An 18,278-nucleotide genomic window follows, 5' to 3' on the forward strand; every position below is an offset into this window, starting at 1 on the left:
GGGGACAGCTATGAGGAGACTCAGATGCCAAATAGGAATCTTTTCAGCCACGTGTCGTGACTCATGCCTGTATTCCCAGTACTTTGGGAGTCCAAGACAGGAGGTGAAGACCAGCCTGATAGCGAGACTGCATCTCTACAAAATATTTTAAAACTAGGCTGCACATGGTGGTGTACGCCTGTAGTCCCAGCTACTCAGGAGGCTGAGGCAGGGGAATCGCTTCAGCCCAGGAGTTCGAGGCTGCAGTGAGCTATGATGACACCACCACACTCCAGCCTGGGCAACAGAGCAAGACCCTGTCAGGAAAAAAATAAAAAATAAAAAAAGGCTAGCACAGTGGATCACACCTGTTAATCCCAGAACTTTGGGAGGCCAAGGCAAAAAGATCAATTGAGTCCAGGAGTTTGAGACCAGCCTGGGCAACATAGCAAGACCCTATCTCTAAAAAAATAAAAACAAAAGGATCTTTTAGTTGGTGATTATGGTGCCAACATGGGCATTCCAGGCAGAAAGAATAGCTCAAGCAAGAGCAGGAGAGCAAATGAGGGCAGTGGAAACAGATCAGTGGCCAGGAGTGAGAAGAGAAGAGGATGAAAACCCAGGAAAGAGCAGAGGACACTGAGTGTCCTGACTAGGGGTTAGGACTTTGTCCTATGGGCCTGGGGGAGCCAATGATAGGACTCAAAAATTTTGATTTGTGGCCGGGCACAGTGGCTCACACCTGTAAATCCCAGCGCTTTGTGAGCCTGAGGCAGGAGGATTACTTGATCCCAGGAATTCAAGACCAGCCCGGGGAACACAACAAGGCCCCATCTCTACAAAAGTAAAAAAATTAGCCAGGCATGTTGGCCTGTGCCTATGGTCCCAGCTACTCAGGAGGCTGAGGTGGGAAGATCGCTTGGGCCCAGGAGGTTAAGGCTGCAGTGAGCAGTGATCGCACCACCGCACTCCAGCTTGGGTGACAGAGAGAGAGGCGGTCTCAAAACCACATAAAAATTTGGATTTGTTAGAAAGACCACTTGGGCACGGGTGATAGGAGGCTGTCTGGAAACAAGGCCAGTAAGCAGTCCACCTTTGAGGACCAAGCGAGTGGGGCAGAGGCCTGGCTGCTGGTGAGAAGGGAACGTGGACAGGGTAGCGGGAGGTGAGCCCAAAGCTGAAGCAAGGGGAGCACTGCAGTGGGCGCAGGGCAGGGTGGGGGAGGCAAGTGGCATCTCTGCCCAGAGAGAATACACAAGCAGAAAGTTCAACACCGCTTACCTGGTGAAACCCTACAAGCGTTTCCACTCCATACTCGCTCTGAATAATGGGATTGTGATGTCTTACACCAATTCTCAAACTGGGCGGCCAGCTGCAGCTGAATCAACTCCAGGTGCCCGTAGTTGCGATACCAAGAGTAGTAGCTGTTCACACGGATCACATCCACATACAGAGCCTAGGACCAGAGCAGCAGAGCCCGTTCAGCAACCACAAGACTGCATGACTCAGTACTCACATGCTGTGGGGGCTCCTCTGACAGAGAAGGTAAGAAGGGGATGTAATCCCAGCACTCCGGGAGGCTGAGGCAGGAGGGTGGCTTGTGGCCAGGAGTTCGAGACCAGCCTGGGCAACACAGCAAGACCCCAGCTCTACAAAAAATAGTATCAAGAAAATTAGCACAGCACAGTGGCTCATGCCTGTAATCCCAGCACATTGGGAGGCCAAGGTGGGAGGATCACTTGAGCCCAGGAGTTTGAGACCAGCCTGGGCAACATCGTAGGACTCCATTTCTACAAAACAAAACAAAAGCCTAGAACGGGAAGAGCTGCCTCTCGGGGCTGAGAACATCCAACTGCACTAATTTAGATCCTGAAATTACCCTGCCCCACAAGCAAAAAACATGGTCACAAAGTGGCCCAAAGGAGGCAGGCCTGTGATTGCACACTGACGCTCACGACGTGTGCAGCTGAGAAGGGCTGTGAGAGGCAGAGCAGCTGCCAACACGCAGTCCTCAGCCAAAACCCAGGGCCCCCGCCACTGGAACTGACTCCTCTCCAGGCAGCACTCCCAGCACTGGGCATCCCCTCACCTTGCCCTGGAGAAGCCCTCCCACCCAAGGGGCCAATGCAGTCATTCTCACAGATAATCTTTTTTCGCTTTGTATGGAAGACAGAGTCTCGCTCTGTTGCCCAGGCTAGAATGGAGTGGCACAATAGTGCAACCTCTGCCTCCCACGATCAAGCGCAGGCGTGGTGGCATGTGCCTGTTATCCCAGCTACTTGGGAGGCTGAGGCAGGAGAATTGCTTGAACCTGGGAGGCGGAGGTTGCAGTGAGCTGAGACTGTGCCACTGCACTCCAGCCTGGGCAACACAGCAAGACTCTATCTTTTAAAAAAAAAAAAAAAAAAAAAGAATGCTAGTATCAGCCAGGCACGGTGGCTCATGCCTGTAATCCCAGCACTTTAGGAGGCTAAGGCAGGAGGATCACTTGAGCTCAAGAGTTTGAGACTGGCCTGGGCAACATAGTGAGATCCCATCTCTACAAAAACATTTAAAATTAGCCGGGCACAGTGGTGTACACCCGGAGTCCCAGCTACTTGGAAGGCTGAGGCAAGAGGGTTGCTTAGGCCCAGGAATTCAAGGCTGCAGTGAGCTGTGATCACACCACTGCACTCCAGCCAGAGCAACAGAGTAAGACCTTGCCTTCACACACAAAAAAAACAAAAACAAAAAAACTCAGGTTCCAACCCTGGAGTTACTAAATCAGGATCTCAGAATGCAGAGATCTGGCATTTCAATAAAACTTCCCCTGGAGATTCTGATCAGCCAGGTTTGGGCCAGATGAACTCTAAGCTCACTTAAACCTTTGACATTTTATGAGTCTATTAAATCGAGTACAAAAAATGCTGAGTCCAAACTGGGCAAACAAATCCCATCTCCCTATGCCCAGCCTCCTTGGATTCAGAAAGCCACACTGCCTGGAGAGTAAGCAGAGAGAGAATTGTCATTAACCCAAAGACCATCTTTGAAAACAGACTGGCTGCGGCTGAGTGCGGTGGCACACGCCTGTAACCCCAGCCCTTTGGAAGGCTGAGGCAGGAGGATCACTTGAGCCCAGGAGTTCGAGACCAGCCTGGGCAACATGGCAAGACCCTGTCTCTATCTTTCTAAGTAAAACAAAATAAAAAGCTCAGACTGGCAGCACATGGTTCTTTCCAGCTGTTCCCATGAGCAGGCTTCAGGACAAGCCCAGGCAAAGGCAGGGAGAAATGGGGTGGGGACCCCCAGGCTCACCCCCTTGTCTGCTGCGTAGGTGGAGTTGGTCACAAAGGTCACAGGCTGGGAGGGGTCCAAGGCTTTGGTGTGAGCAATCACCATCCTGTCCACAAAAGAGAGAAGACACAGGTTCCGTCAGTCCGGGAAAGGCTCAGACACCCTCCCATCCTCTCTGTCCCATCTTCCCCTGCCAGAACACAACTGGGGGCCAGGCATGATGGCTCACATCTGTAATCCCAGCACTTCAGGAGGCTGAGGCAGGCAGATCACTGAGGTCAGGAGTTCAAGAACAGCCTGGCCAACATGGCAAAACCCCATTTCTACTAAGTATACAAAAATTAGCCAGGCATAGTGGCACGCATCTGTAACTCCAGCTACTCGGGAGGCTGAGGCACAAGAATTGCTTGAACCCGGGAGGTGGAGGTTGCAGTGAGCCGAAATCATGCTACTGCACTCCAGCCTGGGCCACAGAGCAAGACCCTGCCCCAAAACAAACAAACAAAAAAAAAAAAAAAAAAGAAAGAAAAGAAAAAAAAAAAAAAAAAACAAAGCACAGAGCTGCTGCTTTCTTCCCTAACTTGAGATGTATTTTACATAAGGGCACGTTCCTCTAGTCCTAGACCGAGCTCTCTAACAACACTCTTTCTCCCCCACCCCTGAATCCAATTCCTCCAGAGGCGTAGCCACCCTGCCAGGTACACAGAGCTGAGCTCACTGGACTGAACACTGCCAAAAATGAGGTTCACTTCCTGAAATAGCTCTTGAACACAGGAGTGAATGGGCTGTGGATTCAGGTGGAATATTTATTAATGCATCAAGCAAACAGGTAGTGCGAGGTGGGAGGTAGGCATGAGGCTGGGTGCTAGGTGCTCAGTAATGACTCAAATCTAAGTCCACAGGTCCTGGGCAGTGGGAGTGGAGATGCATGCACAGAAAAACGGTGCAAGTGCCAGGCGAGGTGGCTCACGCCTAGAACCCCAGCACTTTGGGAGGCTTACTTGAGACCAGGCGCTTGAGACCAGCCTGGGCAACATAGCAAGACCTTGTTTCTACAACAAATTTAAAAATTAGGGCCGGGCATGGTGGCTCAAGCCTGTGAGCACTTTGGGAGGCCAAGGCAGGTGGATCACGAGCTCAAGAGTTCGAGACCAGCCTGGCCAACATGGTGAAACCCCATCTCAACAAAAAATAAAGAAGAAAACTAGCTGGGCATGGTGGCGTGAGCCTGTAATCCCAGCTACTCGGGAGGGTGAGGCAGGAGAACTGTTTGTACCCAGGAGGTAGAGGATGCAGTGAGCCAAGATCGCAACACTGCTCTCCAGCCTGGGAGACAGAGCAAGACTCTGACTCGTGGGGAAAAAAAATATTAAAATTTAGCCTGGCAAGGCAGCGCACGTCTGTGGTCCCAGCTATTTGGGAGGCCGAGTGGGGAGGATCGCTTAAGCCCAGGAGGTCGAGATGGCAACGAGCTATGATTGCACCACTGCACTCCAGCCTGGGCAACAGAGTGAGACCCTGACTCTGAAAAACAAACAATGAAAGAAATGTTGCGAATGGAAATGACAAGTGGTGGCAGGAATTGGGCACTCTATGAGACAACAGACACATCCCCGATTGGAGAGTCAGGGACAGGCTCTTAGAAGAAATGGCCTTTATGCTGAGTCAAGTTAACCAGGAGGGATGAAGGGAAGAGGCTCCCAACAGAGGGACCAGTCCGTGCTCAGAGCTCCCAGCATCTGCCCAAGGCCTCCACAGAACAGACTGTTGTGTTTTTGTTTTGTTTTGTTTTTTTGAGATACAGAGTCTCATTCTGTAGCCCAGGCTGGAATGCAGTGACATTATCTCAGCTCATTGCAATCTCTGCCTCCTGGTTCACCTGAGGCGATTCTCCTGCCTCAGCCAACCTAGTAGCTGGGATTACAGACGTCCACCACCATGCCCAGCTAATTTTTGTATTTTTAGTAGAGACAGGATTCACTACCTGTTGACCAGGCTGGTCTCGAACTCCTGACCTCGGGTGATCCACCCACCTCAGCCTCCCAAACTGCTGGGATTACAGGCGTGACCCACCGCATCCGGCCTAGACCGTTGTGAAGCTGGTTTTCTTCTTCTATCCTCAGTTCTTTTCTTTTACATCTTCCCCCCATCATTGCTCTGCCCATCCGAAGGCTGTGGCTGGCATAGGACAGAATAGAACCTCCTAGCCTCAAGTTCCAAACCCACGCTCTCCAATAGCCAGGCTCTCAGATGGGAAGCTTCAAAGCCTTGTGACAGCCTGGCTGAACCTCTCCAGCCTGGGCCCTCCCTCCATTTCCTGCCCCGGAAACAGGCATCTCCTCTGACCACCTCCCAAAGCCTGTCTGGAAGCCTCAGGCACCCGCTCCTGGAAGCCTGTATGATTCACAACAAAGGGCCTGTCCACCCAGTCGTGCTGAGCACACCCCTATTCCCCCGAGCTCTGAATTGTCCTTTGCCCAGGCTAGGACAACATCTCAGAGCCTTCTGCCTGCTGCAGACTCGGCTCAGCCCAAATCACTCCATGAAATTGGGGTGTGGCATCTGCCTCAAGGAGCATTTCTACAACCTCTGCTGCCTCTACCGCAAATGAAACTGGCTCTCACCCACTGGCTCTCGGTGACGGGCACAGTGCGGAGCCCCACAGGGAGTGTGTAGAAGTCAAAGGCCCCAGTGACTTCTGTGCAGTCAGCCGCACCTATGACAGCCAAAGCTCCAGGTGTGAGCGCCCTGACAGCCTGAGCCCCATCTGGCCTGCCCTACAGCAGGAAGACCCCTCGTGCATGCACCCCAGAAGTTGCCTCTGGGCCTGCAGAGAAGCAGCAATCAGAGGCTCTGCCCTTCACTGGCTGACCCTGGGACCTGCCCTTCAAAATCAGGCCTTCTCCTTGACCAGACGAGGTGGCTCATGCCTGGAATCCCTACACTTTGGGAGGTTAAGGCAGGAGGATCACCTGAGTCCAGGAGTTCAAGACCAGCCTGGGCAACCTAGTAAGACCCCAACTCTATAAAAAGGAGTTTTTTTTTGAGACAGTCTCACTCTGTCACCCAGGATAGAGTGCAGCGGCATGATCTCAATTCACCGCAGCCCCTGCCTCCTGGGTTCAAGCAATTCCCCTGCCTCAGCCTCCCGAGTAGCTGGGATTACAGACATGCGCCATCATGCCCTGCAAATTTTCATATTTTAGTAGAGACGGGGTTTCACCATGTTGGCCAGGCTGGTCTCCAACTCCTGGCCTAAAGTGATCCACTCGCGTCAGCCTCCCGAAGTGCTGGGATTACAGGCGTGAGCCACCATGCCCGGCATACAAAAAAAATTTTTTTAATTAGCCAGGCATGGTGGCATGTGCCTGTAGTCCCAGCTACTCAGGAGGCCAAGGTAGGAGGATTGCAGCTCAAAGCTGCAGTGAGCTGTGATCAGGCCATGGCATTCCAGCCTGGGTGACAGAGTGAGACCATCATAAATAAATAAATAAATAAATAAATAAATAAATAAATAAATAAATAAAAAATCTGGGCCTCCCACCAAGGGTGGGAAACATCAGAAAGCTCAGAGGACCACACCTGCCCGTTCACCTGTCCTGGGCTCCTGCTGAAGCCAGGGCTACCAGATGGGGGCAAAAGACCTCCCTTAAGCAAGTCCCAAACCACCATTACCTCCCACGAGTACAGGTAGGCGGGGTGTTCGTGCATCAGGTACGGCCACCAGAGGTTGGCACCCAGCACCTTCAGCTGGCCCTGGGTCCCAGCCTGGTTGTCCACGACTTTGTTTTCTGCATTCAAAAGACACACTTCCAACTTGAACTGGTTGCTGCACTTGACGGAGATCTGGTAATTCACCAGCCCTGCAGGAGGCAAGAGAGACCAGGGCTTAGGGAGGGACATGACCTGGGTCACACAAACGGGAAGGCCCCACAAATGACCACTCCCAGGCACTCTCATTTGCTTCTGCTGCTTTTTTTTTTTTTTTTGAGATAGAATCTCGCTCTGTCGCCCAGGCTGGAGTGCAGTGGCATGATCTGGACTCACTGAAACCTCTGCCTCCCAGGTTCAAGTGATTCTCCTGCCTCAGCCTCTGGAATAGCTGGGATTACAGGCACCTGCCACCACATCCAGCTAATTTTTGTATTGTTAGTAGAGACGGGGTTTCACCACATTGGCCAGGATGGTCTTGATCTCCTGACCTCGTGATCCGCCTGCCTCGGCCTCCCAAAGTGCTGGGATTACAGGCTTGAGCCACCGTGCCCAGCCCTGAACCAATGCGCCCGGCCCGCTTTTTTTTAATTTAATTCTTTAATTTTTTGATTTTTTTTTTTTTGAGATGGAGTCTCACTCTGTCACCCAGGCTGGAGTGTAGTGCTGCGATCCTGACTCACTGCAACCTCCACCTCTGGAGTTCAGGTGATTCTCCTGCCTCAGCCTTCCGAGTACCTGGGAATACAGGAATGCACCACCATGCCTGGCGAATTTTTGTATTTTTAGTAAAGACGGAGCTTTGCCATGTTGGCCAGGCTGGTCTCCAACTCCTGAACTCAGGTGATCCACCCGCCTCAGTCTCCCAATAGATTAGATATATTATTAATGAATTGCTTCCTTTAACACCCTATTCATTGAATTTTCCAGTAAACCACAATTACTAATTACTCCTGAAATCAGAAAAGAGGTTAAAAAGATTTTATAACAGTATCCTATGAAATCTACTACTTTCAAGTAATAGTAGTTGAATTACCAAAACCCGTCACTCAAGCCAATGACTACAATTAAGATATCAGTAACATTTCCTAGATAAATAAAGTCAATTAATTATATTTGCATCTGGGAAATAGAGAAAGTACATACAAGCCATGATTTTGAAGTCAAAAGAGAGAGAATATTTGGCAAGGAGGGGTGAGTTATAGTATGTAATTATAACATATAGAAGTTTTTTGTATGCTGGTAACTAATTTTAATTTCCTACATTTTTATGTAGATTTCTGCTATTCTTGTCCTATTTTCCTAATCATCTTTCTATATGAATGACTACATAATTCTGAGAATACCAAAAGAGACAGACACAGAACCAATCGGATTCCTTTCTCCTTGAAGCTTCTGCACAGCAAAAGAAACTATCAACAGAGTGAACAGACAACCTACAGAATGGGAGAAAATTTTTGCAACAATGCATGTGACAAAGATCTAATGTCCAACACTGATAAGGAACTTAAACAAATTTACAAGAAAAAAAAATCTCATTAGAAAGTGGGCAAAGGACATAAACAGACACTTCAAAAGAAGACACACATGCGGCCAACAAGCATATGAAAAAAAGCTCAATATCACTGATCATTAGAGAAATGCAAATCAAAACCACAATGGCATACCATCTCACACCAGTCAGAATGGTTATTATTAAAAAGTCAACGCCGGGCATGGTGGCTCACGCCTATAATCCCAGCTACTCAGGATGCTGAGGCAGGAGAATCGCTTGAACCCGGGAGGCAGAGGTTGTAGTGAGCCGAGATCATGCCACTGCACTCTCCAGCTTAGGTGACAAGAGTGAGACTCTGTCTCAAAAAAAAAAAAAAATTTGAATTTTGTTTAAATCGCTAACACATACTGGGCATTTAATAACAAAAAAAAGGACATGAGATTGTGATCCTTATGAAGGTTTGAGAGGCATTTCACTAGGGTTCAACATAGAGCAGTCTGAAACATACTGTAATAATTTAATCCAATGGCTCATCTACAGCACCTAAAAAGATTACAGCACATTCTCATTATTCAGTGTAGTTACGGTCTAGAAAGTTCCATGAACAAATAAAAAGTTAGGTTTCAGCAAGCTACTGGTCACACTTTTGTAAGCTTACCAACACCTACTTTTGTTGTATGTGTGCTTATTTAATATATATTGTTGGCCAGGCACAGTGGCTAACGCCTGTAATCTCAGCACTTTGGGAAGCCAAGGCGGGCAGATCATTTGAGGTCGGGAGTTCGAGACCAGCCTGGCCAACGTGGTGAAACCCCGTCTCTACTAAAACTACAAAAAAAAAAAAAAAAAAAAAAATTAGCCAGGCATGGTGGCGCATGCCTGTAATCCCAGCTACTCAGGATGCTGAGGCAGGAGAATCGCTTGAACCCGGGAGGCAGAGGTTGTAGTGAGCCGAGATCATGCCACTGCACTCTCCAGCTTAGGTGACAAGAGTGAGACTCTGTCTCAAAAAAAAAAAAAAATTTGAATTTTGTTTAAATCGCTAACACATACTGGGCATTTAATAACAAAAAAAAGGACATGAGATTGTGATCCTTATGAAGGTTTGAGAGGCATTTCACTAGGGTTCAACATAGAGCAGTCTGAAACATACTGTAATAATTTAATCCAATGGCTCATCTACAGCACCTAAAAAGATTACAGCACATTCTCATTATTCAGTGTAGTTACGGTCTAGAAAGTTCCATGAACAAATAAAAAGTTAGGTTTCAGCAAGCTACTGGTCACACTTTTGTAAGCTTACCAACACCTACTTTTGTTGTATGTGTGCTTATTTAATATATATTGTTAGCCAGGCACAGTGGCTAACGCCTGTAATCCCAGCACTTTGGGAAGCCAAGGCGGGCAGATCATTTGAGGTCGGGAGTTCGAGACCAGCCTGGCCAACGTGGTGAAACCCCGTCTCTACTAAAACTACAAAAAAAAAAAAAAAAAAAAAATTAGCCAGGCATGGTGGCGCATGCCTGTAGTCTTAGCTACTTGGGAGGCTAAGGCAGGGGAATCGCTTGAACCCAGGAGGCAGAGGTTGCAGTGAGCCAAGACTGCACCACTGCACTCCAGCCTGAGCAACAGAGTGAGACTCTATCTCAAAAAATAATAATAATAATTAATTAAATGAAGAATAAATAAATAATATACATTGTTCATTCATTAACATTGAACTCACAGCCAATGGCACTACAGCACTCACGCCTGAATGGAGTTTATTTAATGCATGTATTTTCTCTGTAAGACACATCACAGACTTCTTGGACTTGTGAATGCTAAGCAGCACTTCAGCACTATGCTTGGGGGTTAATTTAAATGGCAAAACAACCAACAAACAGTACAAAAACAGGAAAAGCATGGCATTAAATAGACCACAAAAAGGATACCTGACTATTGTATGACAGCTGAAAAAGAAGGCAGAATATCATCCTGTTCAAACTCAAATTCTTTGACACTCTGCGCAAACACATGACTATGAAAGTGCTGTGAGTACTGATTTGGGGGTTACAAAAAATAGTAGGTGAGTTCACAAATACAAAAGCTGAAAACAAGGAGGATCGACTGTATTTTCGTAGACAATCTAATCTCAGAAGATTTCAATTCAGACAAAAATTATGAGAATTACTGTATTACAAAAGGGCACTAGATAGGGGGAAAAGAGTAAAAATCACAATTAAAACAAAGGTTCAAAATTCTGCAGCAACCATATCCAGTTACACTTTAATATGTTTGTGGCAGACTACATTATTGTTCCCAACTCATCACCCCTCCCTATATCTAAAACCTTTCCCCAAGACAATGCAGTTCCTCCTGCTAGAGATCAGGTATATTTATCTATACTATCAATGTTAGCCATGGACAAGGTATGTGCTTTGGCTGACTGAATGTTAGTGGACATGATAGAAGCAATGGCTTAAAATGTACTTCCAGAACTGGAGTTTCCTTGTGATTCTATCACTGTGACAAAAACACATTCTCAGGTAGTCCACTGATCCAAGGGGGAACAAACACACAGAAAACATACCTAGACTCTATCTGCAGCTTGCAGCCTCACCAAGCCAAGAACAGTCAACTCACAGATATGTTAGCAAAAATAAATGTTTTTCGTACCTTAAGTTTTATATAATTATTGACCTATAGTTAACTGATATACAATATACATTAATCTTAAAATATCATTATCCCATTAAAAATATTTACATTAAAAACTGAGACCACTTTCTTTCCTCCTTTTTTTTTTTTTTTTTAAATTAAGAGATAGGGTGTCTCAATGTTGCCCAAGCTGGAGTTCAGTGGCTAGTGGCTATTCACAAGAACGATCATCGCACACTACCTCAAACTCCTGGGATCAAGCAATCCTCCTGCCTCAGCTTTCCAAGTCGCTGGGACTATAAGTGTGTATCACAGCATGTCAGCTCTCTCTCTCCTTCTTGACCTAAAGCCTAGCATAAAATTAGCTAAGTAGAATGTTTCCAAAGATGCCTGCATCAGTTTCTCCCATCCCACATGATTTCTGTTTGATTTTGCCATTCACCCATAAAATGGTGGGATCTACCTCCCCTCCTTGCAAATTTGAGCTGGCCCTCTGATCCTGTCTAAGATCTGAAGCCAGATATTAAGGTACTTCATTAATTTCCATGTTTGTCCTCTATGCAACCTAGCAATCAAGCAAGAAGTCAAAACATACTGACATAGTTTGGATGGGTCCCCACCCAAATCTCACCTTGCATTGTAATAATTCCCACGTGTCAAGGGTGGGGCCAGGTGCAGATAACTGAATCATGGGGATGGTTCCCCCCATACTGTTCTTGTGGTAGTGACTAAGTCTCATGAGATCTGATGGTTTTATAAATGGGAGCTCCCCTGCACATGCTCTCTCCTGCCTGCCACTATGTGAGACATGCTTTTGCACCTCCTTGCCTTCCACCATGATTGTGAGGCCTCCCCAGCCATGCAGAACTGGGAGTCAATTCAACCTCTTTCCTTTATAAATTACCCAGTCTCAGGTATGTCTTTATTTGCAGTGTGAGAACAGACTAATACAGTAAGTTGATACCAGTAGAGTGGGGTGCTGCTGTAAAGATACCCGAAAATGTGGAAGGAACTTTGGAAATGGGTAACAGGGAGAGGCTGGAACAGTTTGGAAGGCTCAGAAGAGGATAGGAAAATGTGGGAAAGTTTGGAACTTCCTAGAGACTTGTTGAATGGCTTTGACCAAAATGTTAAGAGTGATATGGACAATAAGGTCCAGGTGGACGTGGTCTCAGAGGGAGATGAGGAATTTGTTGGGAAATGGAGTAAAGTCACTCTTACTATGCAAAGACACTGCAGGCATTGTGCACCTGTATTAGAAACGGGCATAAGATAGGCGGGAAAGAGTGAAAATAAGAATTTTTTTCTAGAGTTCCCTAGAGATCTGTGGAACTTTGAACTTGAGAGAGATGATTTAAGGTATCTGACAGAAGAAATTTCTAAGCAGCAAAGCATTCGAGAAGAAGCAGAGCATAAAAGTTCAGAAAATTTGTAGCCTGATGATGCAACAGAAAAGAAAAATCTATTTTCTCAGGAGACTGGGTTGTAGAAATTTGCATAAGTAATGAGGAGCCAAATGTTAATCACCAAGACAATGGGGCAAATGTCTCCAGGGCATGTTAGAGACCCTCACAGCAGACCCTCCCATCACAGGCCAGGAGGCTTAGAAGGAAAAATGGTTTTGTGGGTCCAGAACCCCCTGCTGTGTGCAGCCTAGGAACCTGGTGCCCTGAATCCCAGCTGCTCCTGCCATAGGTAAAAGGGGCCAAGGTACACCTCAGGCCATGGCTTCAGAGGGTGCAAGTTCCAAGCCTTTCAGGTTCTAGGTGGTGTTAAGCCTGCAGATGCACCGAAGTCAAGAATTAACGTTCATGAACCTCCGCCTAGATTTCAGAAGATGTATGAAAATGCCTGGAAATCCAGGCAAAAGTTTGCTGTTGGGGGCGAGGGGGGGGCCCTCATGGATAACCTCTGCTAGGGCAGTGTCAAAGGGAAATATGGGGTTGGAGCCCCCACACACAGTCCCCACTGGGGTACTGCCAAGCAGAGCTGTGAGAAAAGGGCCACCATCCTCCAGACCCCAGAATGGTAGATCCACTGACAGCTTGCACTGTGTGCCTGAAAAAGCTGCAGACACTCAATGCAGCCAGAAGGGGGGCTGTACCCTGCAAAGCCACAGGGGCGGGGCTGCCCAAGACCCTGGGAACCCACTTCTTGCATCACCTAGATGTGACACATGGAGTCAGAGGTCATTTTGGAGCTTTAAGATTTGCCTGCTGGGTTTTGGACTTGCATGGGGCCTGTAGCTCTTTCGCTTTGGCCAATTTCTCCCATTTGAAACGTGTGTATTTACCCAATGCCTGATTCCCTGTGTATCTAGAAAATAACTAACTTGCTTTTGATTTTACAGGCTCATAGGTGGAAGGGACTTGCCTTGTCTCAGATGAGACTTTGGACTATGGAATTTTGAGTTAATGCTGAAATAAGAGTTTGGGGGACTTAGGGGAAGGCATGATTGCTTTTGAAATATGAGGACATGAGATTTGGGAGGGGCCGGGGAAGAATTATATGGTTTGGCTCTGTCCCCACCCAAATCTCATCTTGAATTGTAACAATTCCCATGTGTCAAGGGTGGGGCCAGGTGGAGATAACTGAATCATGGAGGCAGTTTCCCCCATGCTGTTCTCATGGTAGTGAATAAGTCTCATGAGGTCTGATGGTTTTATAAATGGATGTTCCCCTGCACATGCTCTCTCCTGCCCACCATGTCTGACTAAATTTTGTATTTTTACTAGAGACAGGGTTTCACTATGTTGGCCAGGCTGGCCTCCAACTCCTGATCTCGTGATCCGTCCACCCCGACCTCCCAAAGTGCTAGGATTATAGGCATAAGCCACCACACCCGGCCTCTTTTTTTCTTTTTCTTTTTTTTATCTGGAGACTTGAGTTTTGCACTCGTTGCCCAGGCTGGAGTGCAATGGTGCCATCTCAGCTCACTGCAGTCTCCACCTCAGCAGGAGAGCAGGAATCTTCAGTGATCCACGGGCAGATCTGCAGCCATTGTGGGCACCTGTTCCTCCCGCGACCTTTGTGCCCACGTCTCTCCCTCCAGTACCTATTGCACGACCCCCCACGTCCGCCTCCTGCCATTGCCAGCAAGTGCCTTGCGCAGGTACCTGGCTGCGCTTATTAATCCATTATGGTCGCTCTGTCACTGGTGCCATTAAGTGCTCACGTGCCCACTCCCTCAGGTTTAGGAGGTGCGTTGCCCGGCAACAGAACAATCTGCTGGCTTAGCCTTTGGCCAAGTTGGCAGCTGGACGAGGACGCTCAGAGCCCAGCTCTTGAGAGTTCAAGTATCCGACAGTTCCCCACTGCTCCCAGGAGCGGTTACCCGGGCACTCTGTGCCCCTCATTCCTGTTTGGGCCAAGGCCGAGGACCTGCGAGTAGGGCTCAGTTGCCTGGAGCCCCTTCAGCCCATCCCCTAGTTCACTTTGCTTGTGGGATCTCCCCGTTGCTCCTGCCCCTGGACTGAGTGGCAGGCCATCCTACAAACACCTGGACACTCGACATCAGTGCTGTCAAGACAACTCTAAGAAGGTTTTCCGTGATCCTGCAAGACCTGTGTTCCATCCTGGTGATTCTGTCTTCAATTTCACTGCACAGGTACCACAGTAAGCCAGTGCTGTGTGCTCCGAGTTCCAGGGCATCCCCCAGCTCAGCCACTACACTGAGCACAAGGACTCTGTGGGGCCCAGGAGCAGGTAGTCACCCCTTTGGGGTCCACAACAACCGGCTGTCCCCAGACTTGTGTTCAGGGAAGATAGTGTTGAGGGCCCTCAAGGAGAGCAGGGCAGGGATGCCTGAGCAGGACAAGGACCCCAGAGTCCAAGAAAATCCTGATGATCACACAACGGTCCCCGAGGTCACCGGGGATGCACGGTCTGCATTTTGGCCCCTGCGGGACAATGGAGGCCTCTCTCCCTTTGTGCCCAGGCCCGGGCCTCTGCAGACAGACCTCCATGCCCAGAGCTCAGAAATCAGATATAACCAGACATCTCAGACATCCTGGAAGAGCTCGAGCACCAAACGAAATGCCATCTCCAGCTCCTACAGCTCCACAGGAGGCTTGCAGGGGCTAAAGCAGAGGAGGGGGCCAGCCTCATCCCGCTGCCAGCTGACCCTCAGTTACTCAAAGACAGTGAGTGAGGACAGGCCTCAGGCTGTCTCTTCGGGTCACACACGGTGTGAAAAGGCAGCAGATACAGCACCAGGGCAGACACTTGCCCCAAGGGGTGGCTCCCCCAGATCCCAGGCCTCTAGGCCCCGTAGACGCAAGATTCCCCTGCTGCCACGCAGGCAAGGGGAGCCTTTGACGCTGACACCTCCCTTAGAGCTGGGGTACAGGGTCACGGCTGAAGACCTGCACCTGGAAAAAGAGGAGGCATTCCAGCGCATCAACCGTGCACTGCACGTTGAGGACAAGGCCATCTCGGACTGCAGACCCTCACGGCCTTCCCACACTTTGTCCTCACTTGCAACAGGGGCTTCGGGTGGGCCTCCCCTTTCTAAAGCACCCACTATGGATGCACAGCAGGACAGACCCAAGTCCCAAGACTGCCTGGGCCTAGTGGCCCCCCTAGCATCTGCTGCAGAGGTCTCCTCTACAGCTCCCGTGTCTGGGAAGAAGCACAGACCACCAGGACCCCTGTTCTCCTCCTCAGATCCCCTTCCTGCCACCTCTTCCCACTCCCGGGACTCAGCCCAGGTCACCTCGATGATTCCTGCCCCCTTCACAGCTGCAAGCAGGGATGCCGGCATGAGAAGAACAAGGCCTGGCACCTCGGCTCCTGCAGCTGCAGCAGCAGCCCCTCCCCCCTCCACATTGAACCCCACGTCGGGGTCACTACTCAATGCAGTGGATGGAGGCCCCTCACATTTCTTGGCCTCAGCCACAGCTGCAGCACGTGCCCAGAGGTCAGAAGTGAGATATAACCAGAGATCCCAGACCTCCTGGACCAGATCGTGCCTCCAAGGAAATGCCAGCTCCAGCTCCCACAGCTCTACGGAAGGCCTCCCGGAACTAAAGCGGAGGAGGGGGCCAGCCTCATCCCACTGCCAGCTGGCCCTCAGTTCCTCAAACACAGTGAGTGAGGACGGACCTCAGGCTGTCTCTTCGGGTCACACCCGCTGTCAAAAGGCAGATACAGCACCAGGGCAGACACTCGCCCCCAGGGGTGGCTCCCCCAGATCCCAGGCCTCTAGGCCCCGCATCAACAGTGCACTGCACGTTGAGGACAAGGCCATCTCGGACTGCAGACCCTCACGGCCTTCCCACACTTTGTCCTCACTTGCAACAGGGGCTTCGGGTGGGCCTCCCCTTTCTAAAGCACCCACTATGGATGCACAGCAGGACAGACCCAAGTCCCAAGACTGCCTGGGCCTAGTGGCCCCCCTAGCATCTGCTGCAGAGGTCTCCTCTACAGCTCCCGTGTCTGGGAAGAAGCACAGACCACCAGGACCCCTGTTCTCCTCCTCAGATCCCCTTCCTGCCACCTCTTCCCACTCCGGGGACTCATCCCAGGACACCTCGCTGATTCCTGCCCCCTTCACACCTGCAAGCAGGGATGCCGGCATGAGAAGAATGTTTTGTGTTCGAAATTGTTTGAGGGGTTTGGGTTTATTTTTGTTGGTTTTTTCTTTTTTTTTGTTGCTTACATGGGCATCCTTCAGCTTTTAATAAGCTGAAAAATTCTATTTACTCATTGTCAATGTGTATAAATTAATCTGAATCAATTTTATACAATGAAAGGTCAACTTTTATGCATGAAACAATAGTTTAACAAAAAATGTAACGGAAGAAGAATGTTCATTACAAATATAGGAAACGTAAATATTACCAAATATTGGCAAGCACTAAAATGTTCAGAAATATAAGTCTATTACAGTCATAGCTCTCTCAAGCGAAAAAATAGCAGAGAAAAACTTAGTTTACCTTAGGGGCTATTTGTTTACTTAGGGATTTGTTAAAAGGTCAAATGGGGTCACACAGAATACTAAGAAGAGCTGTTCACCCAGGCCTCACTAAGAACTCTTCTTCATTCAGTAGCTATATAGTAATATGACAACTGCTCCTACGACCCAAAGAGGAACTACAGCAACTAGTCTTTAGCATCTGTTGCTCCCAACTCTGCTTTGCAATTATCTGACTCAAGCATTCTGGCTCCGTTAACTATTACTGCTGTTACTCCCAATTAAATTCCCTCTAAAAAATAAAAAATTTTTAAAGCTGTAATTTAAGCTCTCTGCTGCCTCATGACTTCAATTCCATCAGAGTTATGCATTGTTTCCTCTGTACATCTTTGCTCTGCTTCCGTTGCTAATTCCCTAGTAAAGTGTTGTATATTCAAAGTTCCAAAGAAACAGAATATCCAAGACATCACCAATCATCCAAAACACAGTGTAGGAGGCCACAGTTAAGAGAAGCAAGACCATTAGCTCTTTTTATAGGCTCGAGAACAACAGGATGCTTTCGTCCTGTATCAGCAGGACGCTTTTCGGGTAGATCCTACTGCCACCCTACTATCGGGTAGATCCTACTGCCACCCTAGCTATGGGCACATGTCAGAGTCCCATGTAATAAAGGAGACAAAAGGAAACCACCACGAGTATAAACTAAGAAAAGTACTCCAAGGTTTCTAAGAATGGAGCTGTATAACTCACTTTGCCCCATTTGTTACTTCTCCACGGTACTTACCACCACCTATTACATATATTTTGTTTATAGTCAGTCTTCCCTCATTAGAATGAAAGTGCCGTGAGGATAGGACTATACAGTCAGCCCTCAGTATCCATGGGGGACTAGTTTCAGGATCTCCTGAGGATAACAAAGGATACTCAAGTCCCTGATATAAAATGACATAGTATTTGCACATCACCTTTGCACATCCTCCCATATACTTCATATCAACTCTAGATCACTCATAATATGCGATGTAAATGTCATGCAAATAGTTATTGTACTATATTGTGTAAGGAATAAGGACAAGAAAAAAGTCTGTACATGTTCAGTACAGACGGAATTTTTTTTCCCAATATTTCCAATCCTTGGTTGGCTTAACAGATGTAGAACCCAGGAATAAGTTCTGGTGTCCTATTGCATAGTAGGATGAGTATAGTTAACAATAACATATTATATATTTGAAAATAGCCAGAAGAGTAGATTTTGAATTTTCTCCC

The 18,278-nt window shown here is 48.2% G+C and overlaps 1 protein-coding gene and 1 pseudogene across 1 annotated transcript in view; one reads left to right on the forward strand and one right to left on the reverse strand.

Annotated features, from left to right (window-relative positions):
• The window catches only part of LOC739663 (uncharacterized), an 81,239-nt gene that overhangs the window by 4,426 nt on the left and 58,535 nt on the right, over nucleotides 1–18,278 (reverse strand). The window contains exons 4-6 of the mRNA XM_024356662.3: nucleotides 6,928–7,115; nucleotides 3,274–3,358; nucleotides 1,261–1,435 (exon numbers count right to left, since the gene is read on the reverse strand). Coding sequence (XP_024212430.1) covers nucleotides 1,335–1,435; nucleotides 3,274–3,358; nucleotides 6,928–7,115 — 374 coding nt within the window. The 3' untranslated portion in view covers nucleotides 1,261–1,334. The remainder of the gene's footprint in view (nucleotides 1–1,260; nucleotides 1,436–3,273; nucleotides 3,359–6,927; nucleotides 7,116–18,278) is intronic.
• On the forward strand, nucleotides 13,124–17,334 carry LOC134810038 (putative POM121-like protein 1; annotated as a pseudogene).

Source organism: Pan troglodytes, chromosome 4, assembly GCF_028858775.2.
Source record: "Pan troglodytes isolate AG18354 chromosome 4, NHGRI_mPanTro3-v2.0_pri, whole genome shotgun sequence".
In the NCBI taxonomy this organism is placed as follows: domain Eukaryota; kingdom Metazoa; phylum Chordata; class Mammalia; order Primates; family Hominidae; genus Pan; species Pan troglodytes.